Consider the following 15631-nt stretch of genomic DNA (forward strand, 5'->3'; position numbering starts at 1 on the left):
TTCAAAACGCATAGCGATAGAATCATTGTAATAAGGATAAAATCAAAACCTAAACCGACAACGATTGTTAACGTCTATATGCCTACAAACGCCCATGATGATGATGAGGTAGAGTGTGTATACGAAGAGATTTATAAAGCAATTAAACACGTAAAAGGAGATGAAAATTTAATAATAGTTGGAGATTGGAATGCAAGCATTGGAAAAGGTAAGGAAGGAAATATAGTGGGTGAATATGGGCTGGGCAAAAGGAATGAAAGATGGGACAGACTTATAGAGTTTTGCACGAAGTATAATTTAGTAATTGCCAACACCCAATTTAAAAATGATAATAGAAGAATATACACTTGGAAAAAGCCAGGCGATACTGCAAGGTATCAGATAGATTATATCATGGTTAAGCAAAGATTTAGAAATCAACTCGTTGACTGCAAAACTTACCCTGGATCAGACATTGATAGCGACCATAATTTGGTGATAAAGAAATGTAGATTGAGTTTAAAAACCTGAAGAAAAAGTGTTAAATGAATCGGTGGAATTTAGAGAAGCTTGAGGAAGAGGAGGTAAAGAAGATTTTTGAGGAGGACATTGAAAGAGGTCTGAGTAAAAAAGATAAGGTAGAAAATGTAGAAGAAGAATGGGAGAATGTTAAAAAGGAAATTCTTAAATCAGCAGAAGCAAACTTAGGCGGAATAAAGAGAACTGATAGAAAACCTTGGGTTTCAGACGATATATTGCTGCTGATGGATGAACATAGAAAATATAAGAATGCTAGTGATAAAGAAAGTAAAAGGAACTATCGGCAATTAAGAAATGCTATAAACAGGAAGTGCAAACTGGTGAAAGAAGAGTGGATTAAAGAAAAGTGTTCAGAAGTGGAAGAGAAATGAGCATTGGTAAAATAGACGGAGCGTACAAGAAAGTTAAGGAAAATTTTGGGGTACATAAATTAAAATCTAATACTGTGTTAAACAAAGATTGTACACCAATATATAATACGAAAAGTAAAGTCGATAGATGGGTGGAATATATTGAAGAGTTATACGGAGGAAATGAATTAGAAAATGGTGTTATAGAGGAAGAAGAGGAAGTTGAGGAGGATGAAATGAGAGAAACAATACTGAGATCTGAATTTAAGAGAGCATTAAAAGATTTAAATGGCAGAAAGGCTCCTGGAATAAGCGGAATACCTGTAGAATTACTGTGCAGTCCAGGCGAGGAAGTGATGGATAGATTATACAAACTGGTGTGTAATATTTATGAAAAAGGGGAATTTCCGTCAGACTTCAAAAAAAGTGTTATAGTCATGATACCAAAGAAAGCTGGGGCAGATAAATGTGAAGAATACAGAACAATTAGTTTAACTAGTCATGCATCAAAAATCTTAACTAGAATTCTATACAGAAGAATTGAGAGGAGAGTGGAAGAAGTGTTAGGAGAAGACCAATTTGGTTTCAGGAAAAGTATAGGACAAGGGAAGCAATTTTTGACCTCAGATTAATAGTAGAAGGAAGATTAAAGAAAAACAAACCAACATACTTGGCGTTTATAGACCTAGAAAAGGCATTCGATAACATAGACTGGAATAAAATGTTCAGCATTTTAAAAAAATTAGGGTTCAAATACAGAGATAGAAGAACAATTGCTAACATGAACAGGAACCAAACAGCAACGTTAATAATTGAAGAACATAAGAAGAAGGCGTAATAAGAAAGGGAGTCTGACAAGGATGTTCCCTATCTCCGTTACTTTTTAATCTTTACATGGAACTAGCAGTTAATGATGTTAAAGAACAATTTAGATTCGGAATAGCAGTACAAGGTGAAAAGATAAAGATGCTATGATTTGTTGATGATATAGTAATTCTAGCCGAGAGTAAAAAGGATTTAGAAGAAACAATGAACGGCATAGATGAAGTCCTATGCAAGAACTATTGCATGAAAATAAACAAGAACAAAACAAAAGTAATGAAATGTAGTAGAAATAACAAAGATGGCCCACTGAATGTGAAAATAGGAGGAAAAAAGATTATGGAGGTAGAAGAATTTTGTTATTTGGGAAGTAGAATTACTAAAGATGGACGAAGCAGGAGCGATATAAAATGCCGAATAGCACAAGCGAAACGAGCCTTCAGTAAGAAATAATTTGTTTACATCAAAAATTAATTTAAATGTCAGCAAAAGATTTTTGAAAGTATATGTTTGGAGTGTTGCTTTATATGGAAGTGAAACTTGGACAATCGGAGTATCTGAGAAGAAAAGATTAGAAGCTTTTGAAATGTGGTGCTATAGGAGAATGTTAAAAATCAGATGGGTGGATAAAGTGACAAATGAAGAGGTATTGCGGCAAATAGATGAAGAAAGAAGCATTTGGAAAAATATAGTTAAAAGAAGAGACAGACTTATAGGCCACATACTAAGGCATCCTGGAATAGTCGCTTTAATATTGGAAGGACAGGTAGAAGGAAAAAATTGTGTAGGCAGGCCACGTTTGGAATATGTAAAACAAATTGTTATGGATGTAGGATGTAGAGGGTATACTGAAATGAAATGACTAGCACTAGATAGGGAATCTTGGAGAGCTGCATCAAATCAGTCAAATGACTGAAGACAAAAAAAGAAATGCAAAGGCATATGAACTCATTAAATAAAATAAAAACATATAATAAGCTGTATGAGGCTAGCCAAATACTAATACTGTGCTATTTAAATAAATAAATTATTTTTACAGCTTTATTATTTTTATATTTTTACCTTCTCCTATTTAACCTTTTCAGGACTAACAAACTATAAATCCTAATTCATGTGCAGACTAGGTTAAAACCTCTGTTAGTAAACATAACAGATTTGTTGCAATCATGTCCAGGATTTATTACTTTCATTATGTGGACAAATCACAGAATTTATATAAGTGAAATAATTGAAATTTTAGTAAACAGTCAGGTGATGAATGAAAAAGCAAATATTCTAGTGATACTTTTCACGATCATAATAACATGTCTGAAAATGAGGTTTGTTTTAGTGTGTTTATAAGTAATGAAAGCAAGATAATAATAATAATAACAATAATAATAATAAACAAAAACTGAATCTAAAACCCAATTACAATTTCAAGTGAAACAGATCAGCCAAATAAAAGACAATTGACCCTAAATGTACACTTTGACAAGATGTTCTATACCTAGGATACAACCAGTTTTCCAAACTGTTTTGAAATTCTCTAGCACAAGTAATAAGGGTTAAAAATTGTGAAGCCAGGTAGCGCAATGCAAAGATTTATTCAAATCTTATTTTTCAGAGATATTTAAATTGGCTTTGCATCCAACACATGAAAATCAGAACACACATGTACTACATATTTTGTTTCATTATCCATTGGAAATATTTTAGCACAAATTCATTATAAAATAAAAGAAATAATTTACTAACCTAAATAGCAAATTCCAAGTGCTAATGGCAAAAAACGAGAGTATGGTCCTTCCTGTAACTCTGAGACAGGTAAATCCAGTAAAGTTTGTAAAACAGAAGAGAGAACTTCAGTATCACCAGTACCAACTGTAATTAAACTACATGCTAAAGCTGCCATGGCAACCACTTCAGAACTTGATTTTTTATCAGATAATACTGGCAGTAATAGTGAAACTACATCTTGCCTTCTAGTACCTGCATATGCTAGACCCAGTCCTGAAAAAAATCAACATAGAGATAAATTTATTAAACATACATCAGTATGTCATGAGTGGCTAAAATCAACCTACACAGTTAATTAAATATAGAATAAATTATCACTTTCAAACAAATAAAAGTAATTTTTTACACTTTCATATGCAAATCACATACCAATACTGGAATTACTCTAATCTAATTATATATATATATATATATAAACTTCCAAGGCACCACATAACTTTAATAAAATTATCTTTTTTTGCGATACAAAGTTGTCGCTATACTTCTGCATGTCTATTCTTAGTACTATTAATTATGTATGAAACAAAGAAATACAACTTGATTTAACACTGCAGTGGTTGTACAGTTCAGCAATAATACAGTTGGTCATGCAGAGTACTATTGTAATCTATGAGGATTTTTTTTTAAAATGAACTTTTCAGAGTTGGGGTTGTGTAAAACAAAGTAAAACACAAATTTTAATATAACTTTCAATTATTTATATTGAAAATTATTATTAGTGAAAAACAAAACTTATGGTGTTTAGAAAGTAACTGTACTTGTAAACTACAAAACCAATTAAATAATTACAACCAAAATAATAATACACATTACATATTTAGAATATAAAATAAATGACAAAAACTATTACTCATTTAGAATAAAAATACAGATCTATGACAAAAAAACACAACTGTTTTCTATGATAAATGAATAATGTCATAGATGACTTTCACCTATGACAAAAAATAATCATGTATTTTGTTATAGAAGATTTATAGATAGATAATTTAATTTTTAGAACTTTGTGTTCTAAAAAATAAAACTAATGATATTTACAAAACAAATTTATTTGAAAATTCCAAAATAGATTTCTTATTTAGAACACAAAATAATAATACATATTTAGAACACAAAGTACAAACATACAAACAACACTATTACATATTTAGAATAAAAATCTCTGAAAAATACTTTGCTGCTGTCATAATTTATATAAGTTTAAAATAGTTATGTTGAAAATATTATAATTATTACTAAAAACCAAAACTTATCGTATTTACAAAACAAACTTACTTGAAAAATTTATTACGTATTTAGAACACAAAATAATAATACATATTACACAATTAGAACACAAAATAAGTGACAAAAAACTCTTGTAATAAAGATATCTATCTGATAACTTAGTTAGAAGAATTTTTACTCTAAAAATTTATACACAAGCTTTGTTAGTGGTCTGGACAAACCCAATTATTGCACTTGCTGCACGTCTTCCTGGTCAATTTGTTATGAGCTCATCCACAAAGAAAACACCATCCCAAGCCTACAGTTTTTGGCAGAGCTGGTGGAACTTAATTTGATTCCAAGCAAAAGTTTACCTCTGTGTTTGATCTCTTGTATTGCTGGCTTCAAGAAATCTAAAGCCAAAAAATCTAAAGCCAAATCCTGCAGAAACTCTTTGCAACTGACATCAATGTAGTTTTTATTTGCTCTAAAAATGTTTACAGCATTTACTCCTGCTACATTAATTATGGGAAAAAATAATGTCAGTGGCCACCTACAGGAGTATCTCAACACGTCGTAATGCCTACACATTTTATCCAAAATATCAACACAATGTTTTGTATTATTGTATGTAGTGATAATGCATGGTTTCTTGTCTTATCTGGTGTCAGTATCAAGTGCATTGGTATAATGCACAGTTGTATAAACTGCCCTTTTCTTCTCTGGTATATGTGACACACGAGTACACATTTTCTGGAACCCAAAAAGGCTTGATTTGGATTCCCCTATCTTTATCAAGCAGGAATCTTGGACTTGTTTTGTTTCAAAGTTCCTACATACAACAGCTACTTCTCTTCTAATAGAATTTTTGCTAAAAGAACTGAGGAAAAGAAATTGTCAGCTGATCATGTTCTGATATTTTCAATAAACGTACAACAGTATTTATACAAAAATAATGAAAAATTGAAAATAACTGATTTCTAAAACAGAGATTCAGTTATTACATAATTGGCCGCATGGAGTCCAATCGTAACCCAAGGGCAAACAAAAACATCTTAATACATTTGAAAATACTCAAATAGAGTCAACTGCACTTACACATCAAGTACATAGTGATGGAAAGGTAGATTACTGCTCAAGGTCATACTTACTGCAAACTGCTCATGGCAACTAAAAAATAATGCATGGAGTACAATAGTAATCCGCAAGACTACTCCAGTGTTAATTAAAGAATATGAAATAGTGTACAAGATTATTTAATACTTAATTATTACGTCAGATAACTGATTACTGACCCTCATCACTAATAGTCTAAATGTTATTATATGAGAAACATTCACGTCAATCCAGGATTTTTGTCAGACTTAAGTGTAAATGGAGATTCCTGCATATTCTGTTGGTCGTACAAATACGGTACAAGTGTTAGCTATTACTGCATGGTGTGCTGGCATGAAGCAATGTTAAACAACAACAGCAAGAGTTGGTCGTAAAGAACATGGCGTCCAATGCAACGAATGGATATGTGGAACAACAAATTGTAATGAAATTTCTTGTGAATGAAGGCATAAAACCCAGTGAGATTTATTTGCAACTCCTTTCACAGTATGACTCTTTAGTCACAGTAAAACATTTAAGTGGTGCAAATGTTTTAAAGAAGGTTGTACATCAGTGACTATACTGGTCAAGGTGGTTCAGAGCCTACTGTAGTCATCCCCTTGAATATTCAGAGAATGGAAGAACTGATCCTTGATAATTGACAGATAACTCATCAGCTAATTACAGAAGTAATAAATGTTGCTGTGGGAAATGTAAACTAAATTATTCACGATCATCTGAAGTTTAGTAAGGTTAGTGTGTTTGGTACCAAGACAGCTCTATGCTTTTGAGTGGCAAAGAAGATTGCAAATATGCAAGAATTAACGCATCGTTTTGATAAAGGAGGCCAGTTTTTTCTTGATCGAATTGTTACCAGTGATGAAACATAGGTCAGTCCATCATTTTCCCCAGAATCAAAACAGTGGAAACATGCACCACCTTCCAAAAAATTCCAAACAATTACTTCTGCAGGCAAAGTTATGGCCTCAGTTTTTTGGGATAAAAATGGCATCATTCATGTCGTTTTTTACCTCGCTGAGAATATTAACAGTGAGTACTACTGCAAAGTTCTTCAAAATGTGCACAATGCTCTCAAGAAAAAGCAGCCTGGTGTGATCACTAAAGGCATTCTGTTTCTGCAGGACAATGCACGACCCATATACAGCCCACCACACTACATGCACGTTATCTGATCTTTGCTGTGAGTTTACCTCCTATACAGTCCAAACCTCGTTCCCAGTGATTTTCACCTGTTCTGGAACTTGAAATTGTTCCTGGGAGGCCAGCATTTCAACAGCAATGATGAGGTGAATCAGTCAGTTCTATCTCGGTTTTAACGTAATGACAAATCCTTCTACACTGCTAGTATCCAGGCACTAGTGAAATACTGGGATAAATGTGCAAATGTAGTAGGGGATTACATTGAGAAATAGAAGTATTTTTTACTATCAAGTTTGTTCTATATTTATTAAAAATTAATAGTCCCAGATTGACCTGAACGCTGCTCGTACTTGACTTATGAATAAAATAACTACTAAAAATTATAGTTATTATTATAGTTAATTATAGTTATTGGGAACATTCTTTGTACATGATCCATCATAAAATTTTAAGTAATATCTGTTTTAATGTACTTTTACAATTTTAATTAACCAAAGAGTTCCTTTCAAATTTAAATTATCTCTTCAATTTCTTTTTATGATCACTCTAAATCCATTTTACTTACTTCATTCAGATGGTATAAAATTTCAAGTACTCTTTTTACTCTCTACAATAAAATCATTTCTACCAATTAAATGCATATTATTTTTCTTCTGAGATTCATTTTTTTTTAACAAAGGCCAACACTTTTCACCACCATCATATTTTATGCTAAAAAGAGATTTTCCATAAAACAAAAATTGCATTAAAGAATATTAGTTTCATAATTTGTAGGAACTTTAATATTCCAGTGGATTACATACTTTTAGTTGTGCATTTGACACTTAGTTTTTATAAGCGATTTTATACATCTACTAAGCAACAAAATCATCTTTTTAGCTAAAAATGCTGTTGCTACATTTTAAACTGTAAAAAAGTTACAATACCTTCCTACGTAGTAGTTGCAATACCTTTACCTTTTTTTTGATAGTAAAATAAATTTGTAAAGATTAGAAATAACTCAAAAGTTTACAACTTACTATTGTTACTATATGTATTAGCATGCCTAATAAATGTCAATGAATATAACATTATTAAGTTCTATTTATCTGATAGATAAATGAAAATGTTTACTACTAATCTTCTCAAGAATTACAATTACACTGAAACTACATTTTTGTTGTTTGAAAAAAAATAAGGAAATTAAATATTTATTCTATTCAATGACATCTGTGTACAGTTGTATATCTGTGTTTCAACTGTTTTAACGAACCAATTTTTAAAATACTGTTAAATTTTACTGATATATACCAAGAACAGCTCCAATACGAAGTGTAACACTTTCATGTAAAACATAATCAGACAACAATGCAAGAGCTGGATCACAGTCATTTCTTACACCACAATTGACAATACCCAAAGCTAGGAGTGCACCAGACTGAAACAAAAGAGAATGAGATGATAATACACTCAACTGATGTTGGAATATACAAATAAGAATATATAAGAAATGTTTTTACTCACTCTATACCGGTAATGTAGTATTCATGCCATTAAATGTAGATGTCCCAATAAAGGGCACCTTATTGGTTACTTTTGGATCCCTGGCCTCCAGGTTGTATTCACATACTGGTACCATCAGCAAAAATATACAAATTTTTATAATCCTAGATATTCACAGCTAAGAGAAAGTCAACAACATTTTTGCCAATACTAAATTAAGCTGATTTAGTACACTTCATTACATGACACACTTTTCACAAAAACTTAACTAATGAAAACTGTGCATAAGATTGTCCCATACTTATTGTCACAAGTACAAAGAAACAACCCAGTTGTCGAATACTAACAACAAATATTTGTTCGACATGACCAAAACACAAAAAGGTTTCTTGACAAGGTTGTTGATAATAATTAACATTATGAAACAAAGTCCCAAATTTAGGAATGGGTCAGTAAACATTATTTGAGTACATACTATCTGTACCCTATAACATGTAAAAATAAAAATTTTGTAATTAAATTAGTACTATTATAAAAACTTATCTACAAAGTAATAGTGTTTTTCTGAAAGAAAATTTTCTAATTTGTTTTAGGTACATTGGTCAAAACAATTTTTATACACTGTAGTAATATATTAAAAATAATACTACTTATTAAAGCCTTTCACAAAAGCCAAATTATTACACAATGATAACCCAAAAATAGATCTGTTATCTGTTTCAGTAAAATATATATTCTCCTCCCCTACCAGAACTAAATGACAACTTTTTTCAGCAAAGGCAGCACTTAAAAAATTATAAAATAAGAAGCAAGAATTATGCTGCGTGATTAACATTTACTGGCACCAAACATGACTGACTGTCTATTTTTATCCTGAAAACTTTGAAAAGGAGCTCCAAGATGTGTTCGTATAGTGAATAGAAGTGAATTATAGTGAATTAAGTTAAAATATAACATTATATTTAAACTGAAATTGCACATCGATGTAATAAAAAATATAAAAAAGCTTAGCATTTTATTAAGACTCCTCAAAGTGAAAAAATTCAGTTTGATTTTCTAACAGATGTCAATTTTATCCTCCTATGAGAATTTTTCATTAATATAGGATCAAGAAAATTCATAATATGGAAACAGAAACACTACTGTTATCCAAATGAGTACTCGCCAAACAATTGCAACAGTTTATCAATGCTTAGAGTAAAGTAAGGTAGTTAAAATACCTTCAATGATTATTTTTTAACATCCAATACATCCAAGAATTTTTTAATCCTGCTTCACAATTATCTTTAAATATAAACAAATTACACTATCTCCGAAGATAGTAAACAATAATCAAGATTCTGCAAACACAATTAATAAATATTAAGAGCAAGAAGCTGAGGAACATTTATGGGGCCCATTTTTCATTCTTGAAAATAAAAACTTAAACCTTTTTTGCAATTTTGACATTTAGCAAACTGTAGAACGCTCTTCTGATACCTTATCAACAAAATATTTATCAATAAGAAGTATGAAACTAAATCAGTCAGTTTAAAAATTAACACAAATCCTTCTGAAGTTGATCAAAAAATTATGTTTTCTAATATAATTTAAGTCAGGATATTTCAGATCAATTTTACTAATACACCTATATTTAAATAACTTGAAAAGAATTATATGAAGTAAATTTAAGCTTACTTCTTAATATAGTTTACTTCTGAAATATTCTAATATACAACCCTTTTTTTAATTAAGAATATTTCTTACAGATTTTCATAGAAGGAAAAAATAAAAGTCTAAACACAACTGAAAAATACTTCCAATTTCTTGAAAAACTATTAAATTTCTCCAAACGATGATAGTGATAACCACTGCTTACTTTAAAATTGTGGTAGTAATTTCAACACTAACTGAATACTTCATCCTGACAATCAAAATAAATTTTAATTTCTTATCCAGTGAAAATAAAATTCTACTTTGAACTGCTACCTTTAACACACTTTTCCTAGTTGAATTATCTAGCTTGAAACAGATCAATATAACTTTACTGGATAAATGAGAACATAATTTATTGAAATCCTCAGCTACCAGCACAGGAGTATGACATTGAGGACTAATAATATATTTTCAGTGGGATTGTTTAAAATTTATTTTACATTTATTTAAAAGTGCAATTTTGTAAATTCCACTTTCTCTATTAATAACATACCTCATAACTTTAATTATTGGAAAAAACTACTAAATTATTCTCATCCATAACTAATTTCTTTTGCACTACATGTAGGATCTGCATACATTCTTTAATAACCTTTCAAATAACTTTTAAACTTAAGCAACTACAAACATTTTATACAAACACTTTAGAATAATGCTAGATTTTAAATATGTTTAACTAATTCAATATGTTTTCTTTTTCACAATTGTTAAGAAAATTGTTAAACTTAGAAAATTTATAATTGTTTTAAACAAATGTTTTAATAATATTAACATAATTAAACTTAAGAAAATTGTTCAATTTTTATCAAAACTAAATTTAAGTGATTCTATGCAAGTAAATGAAATAAATGTAAATGATTTTATCAAAGTAAATGATTACTGGAATTTTGTATTTGTGGTATGAATGAAGCATTATCTGCATACAAATTCTAAAAATCATATTTAGCAAATTGGTAAAGATATTAAATGACATAAGGGACAGAAGTACATGGAATTCTGTTAGATTGTTGACAGAAATACTAAACACTCCTACTGAAACTGAGAATTTATCATAAAAACGAAATTGTTTAGATAATTAACATTACATCACCACATGCAAGAAAATTCATTAATTAGGAATTTTAAAAAGCATCCAGTAGTTAATTTAGGAAGGTTCCAAATACCAAAACTAGATCAAAAATTAACATCAAATCAATTTAAACTAGAGAATTGAGTTGTATAACTTACAAAACTATTTTCATCCATTAAAAGACACCCTTTAACAAAACCTGACTCAATATAATTTAATTGATTTTATGTGCTGTTCAAGATAAAGCTTTTACATGATTGAAATATTGATCTGCCAGTCTTCAGGAAAAAAAATTTCAGTTTTATCTCAAAAGGGAATGAATATCGATATGATTAACTAAAGTACATAAGAAATATGCATATTTTATGCAAATACTCAACTTCTCTTACCAATTTCATTTAGGAATAAATATCAATCAAACTTTACAAGCATTATGGGTAAATACAAGTAACCAAGAAAATAATTTTAATGCCATGATAGGTGAAAGCCATTTTTAGTAAAGTTCTTGGCTGAAAAGCTAACCTTGGAATGACTCAATCACAGACTTTCTTGGAATGTTCATGTAATTACTTAAATAAGTAAAAAAAAGTAAGCACCATAACTTTAACTTTCTCATTCTCTGTACTCAATGCTGTTTTGAGAAACTAAATTTCTCAACTTTGAGAAATTTAGTTCTTTTGATACAAATGAAATGATTAGACACTCAGTAGGTTTAGATAATAATCATATTTAAAACTTTCATATAGAAGCCAACTTTTAAAGAACTAAATTAATAATGGTTCCTTTATTATTTATCTATGAAGTTACCATTATATATAGGTTGGCTGGATTTTAAATAAATTTAGATACACATAGTCAGAAAAAAATAGTTTAAAATATAATTTGAACGCTAGCCCTCTTTGTTGGCTGAAAGTTCATGAAAAAATCATCATAAGACAAGAAATATTATAATATATGTATAGACAGATGAAAAAAAATAATTTCTATAATGCATAAACTGAAGAGTTCAACAATTTATTCCCCAATAATCCTTAGTAAACTTAATTTACAAGCATTATAAATAATATGTGCACTTAATAATGAAGTAGTATCCTACCTTTACATAATCTTCTGAAGTATACAAGTATTTGTCTATTGGTGTCAGTCCTCCATCAACATCCCACAAGTGAATAAGACCAAGTGACGCAGCAGCACTTAACATGGCTATAAATGCAAAATAAAATGAGTGCTTACATTTAATCATATTTTATTATTAAAGTAAGATTAGTTTGTTCAAGGCTTTATGTTGAACTCCTGAACAGCAAGTATAATCATTGGATATTCTAATATGCAGAGCTCCCATTTCATTGAGCTCCATTAACTTCAACTTAAAGAAGGACTACTCTTCTTTACTACTATCTTCTGACAACAAGAAGGTGCCACCATGAGAACCACGGCAACCATGGAAAGAGAGGGTCAAGATTAAGAAAAGAGAAACAAAACAACTAAATCGATCATTCAAACTACCTACACCAGTGGTTGGCAACCTATGCCACACATATCATTACGTGGTATGCGAAAAGAATTTTTGGTGGTATGCCTCAAAAGTAACAATTTATTCAAATTTTCAATGCTTTATTTTTGGAAAGTGTGGGTGTTTCAAGCACCACAGTCCAGCACTCGGCTAAAATGAGCTGAGTCGTAAGCTATACATATACAGCTTCTTGCATGTGTAACAAGTTACCACTAGCTACTAGCCAGTGAGATGGGTGACGAGAAAGAAAGAAAGAGATGGGAATATAGCAAAATTTCTAATAACATTTTTACATGAAACTTTTATCACTAGTTAAATCTCTGTGAGCAATGCAAATGATGGTTTGTTTAGATATGTATTATCACATTGTTTGATGTTGTAAATATTCGTGATTATTTAATTTATTTTATCCATCAATTCCTGACATGTTATTTTATCATTCTTTTATATTATCACTGTTTAATTTGGTCTATCAAACCACAAAATGCATCAAATGATGTAATCTCAAAAACAATGAATTCTTACCATTAACTTTACCTGGCATTTGTCAATGTCTTTATTTAGGTCTTTTCTGTTGCACTCCAAACAAAAGATTTGTTTCTACTTAACTCTTAATTTAATAAATGTTTAGCATTCATACTATTATGAGTTTTCCTTTAGTTTGTGCGTTTTATTTAAATAATTTTTTTTCCAAAATAAAACAATGTCAAAACCACAAAGAATTTGATTATTTGAAGAGGACTGGAAAATAAATTATGGTTTCATTAGACAAGGAGAATAAGTAACATGTTGTTTGTGTTTAGAAACAACACGATGTGTTGTTTGTGTTTATAGCACGTACTTCAAGTGTTATAAGACATTACGATACAAAACATAAGGAATGATTGTCATTTGAATGCAGACAAAAGAAAAGAATACTTAAAACAAAAGGTTTACAAGTGCAAACATCAAGCAAACTCGTTAAAATATTTTATGCAAAAAGATAATGAAATCAACAAGTCAAGATTTTCTTCAGCTTCATACTGCATTGCTAAAAATGGAAAACCATTCATAGATGGAGAGTTCCCAAAAGAAATATTCTTAACCATGTCTAAAGATCTTTATTGTAATTTTCCAAATAAAAATGAAATTGCTGAAAATGAAAGAGATCCCTTTATCTGCTTGAACTGTTCAATGAAGATATCATGAATGAAGATACAAATCAACAATTTGAAAATGAATTAATGAAATGTGATATTAGTTTATCTTTGGACAAGAGCACAGATAGAAATAATATTGTATGATTAAAATTGATAGCAAAATTATATTCTGACTAAAAAATCTATAATTGAAGAAATGTGGACTGTTTCAACAATGTAAAATACAACAACAGCAAAGGATATTTTGACCTGTTGTAAAATGCATTAATAAATATGATAACATCAAGAATAAAATATTTTCTATTACGACTGATGAAGCAGCTGCAATGATTGGCCAAAATGATGGTTTCATCTCATTGTTTGAAAAGTATCTTGAACAACCAATTCTATCTTTTCATTGTGTTATTTACAAAGAGAGTTTGCATGCTCATATTTACAACAGAAAATTTGTAGACATTATGTCAACCATGACAAAAATTATCAATAAGATTACTGCATGGCTTCTGTCTCTCACAGAAAATTTAAACTATTGTTGGAAGAAATTAAATCTTTGTATGGAGATCTTTCTAATATAATAAAGTTACATGGTTAAGTACATTAAAATTCATCAACATATTTGTTAATCTTTTAAAGGAAGTAAAAATATTTTTAACAGAAATGGACGAAGAATATTCTGATTTAGATAATGATGTGTGGATTTTTTAAATGTTTTTAGCAGACATTACAGAACATTTAAATTATTTAAACAAAAATCGTCAAGGCAAAAACTTGACTTTACAACAAAAAAAAAGATTTTTAAGTAAGACACTGAATTTAAGTTTTTTATATTTTCAAAATTTAAAAAAGTTTGTGGACACTTTAAAGTAAGGCTTTATAATAACTGATATATTGGATTATATATCAACTTTGCAGAAGTATTTCATAAACAGATATAACAATTTACAAAAACACTCACCTATGCTTAAATATATTTTTTAACCTGACAATAAAGTCAGTTATAAAATAGATAAAAAATATTTTGAATTTTTGAACCTTGAGAATATTGATTTAGAATTATTCGAATTTAACAATTCTGCAATTTGGAAATATTAAAATTCAAAAATGCCAGAGATGAAATTATGAAAAACAAAGACAATTCTTGACATGCTAACCAGAACATGGAATGAACTGCTAGGCAGATTTCACTGTATGAAAAAAGTTGCATTCGCTCTTTTAAGTGTTTACAGTACTACGTACTGTGAGCAAACATTCTCAATTATGAAATATATTATAAACCCATATCGAAATCGCTTAACTGAAGAAAATTCAGAAATGTGTTTAAAATTATGAAAACTATGAACCAGATATTGATTAGTTAGCGTCCAAAACTGAACCCTAAGGGAGTCGCTAATGTTTAAATTTTGTAATTTTTTATGATGTTTTTAAATAGTTTGTATTATTATAGTCAAATAAAAATGTCTTACTAGAAAATAGATTTTCTGGTTTTATTTTAGTGACATGCTTAGTGTCCAGTACTTTGAATTACCTGTTTTGTGGCACGCCATTTGGGTTGCTGTGCGCTGACCTAAACTATATTAATCAAAAAATTACATATTTGCCCAACAAGGTCATAATTAGGGTGTATGATTCATTAAACACAAGATTTCTGCTGCAGTAGAGAAAAATTTATTTCTTAAAAGGAAAACTCTAATATTAAATAAATCCAGTTTTATATTTTCTATCATGTTGTAAGGATAAGTATGCTTTTATATACCAGTTACCATAACTATGATGAAACTATGTTGCACTAATTTAGTGGCAA

The 15631-nt window shown here is 29.6% G+C and overlaps 1 protein-coding gene across 1 annotated transcript in view; it reads right to left on the reverse strand.

Annotated features, from left to right (window-relative positions):
- Positions 1 to 15631, reverse strand: part of Rpn1 (regulatory particle non-ATPase 1) — an 86135-nt gene that overhangs the window by 35484 nt on the left and 35020 nt on the right. The window contains exons 8-10 of the mRNA XM_075377801.1: positions 12275 to 12381; positions 8223 to 8349; positions 3429 to 3683 (exon numbers count right to left, since the gene is read on the reverse strand). Coding sequence (XP_075233916.1) covers positions 3429 to 3683; positions 8223 to 8349; positions 12275 to 12381 — 489 coding nt within the window. The remainder of the gene's footprint in view (positions 1 to 3428; positions 3684 to 8222; positions 8350 to 12274; positions 12382 to 15631) is intronic.

The sequence above is a fragment of the Lycorma delicatula genome, chromosome 1 (assembly GCF_047948215.1).
Source record: "Lycorma delicatula isolate Av1 chromosome 1, ASM4794821v1, whole genome shotgun sequence".
Classification (NCBI taxonomy): Eukaryota; Metazoa; Arthropoda; class Insecta; order Hemiptera; family Fulgoridae; genus Lycorma; species Lycorma delicatula.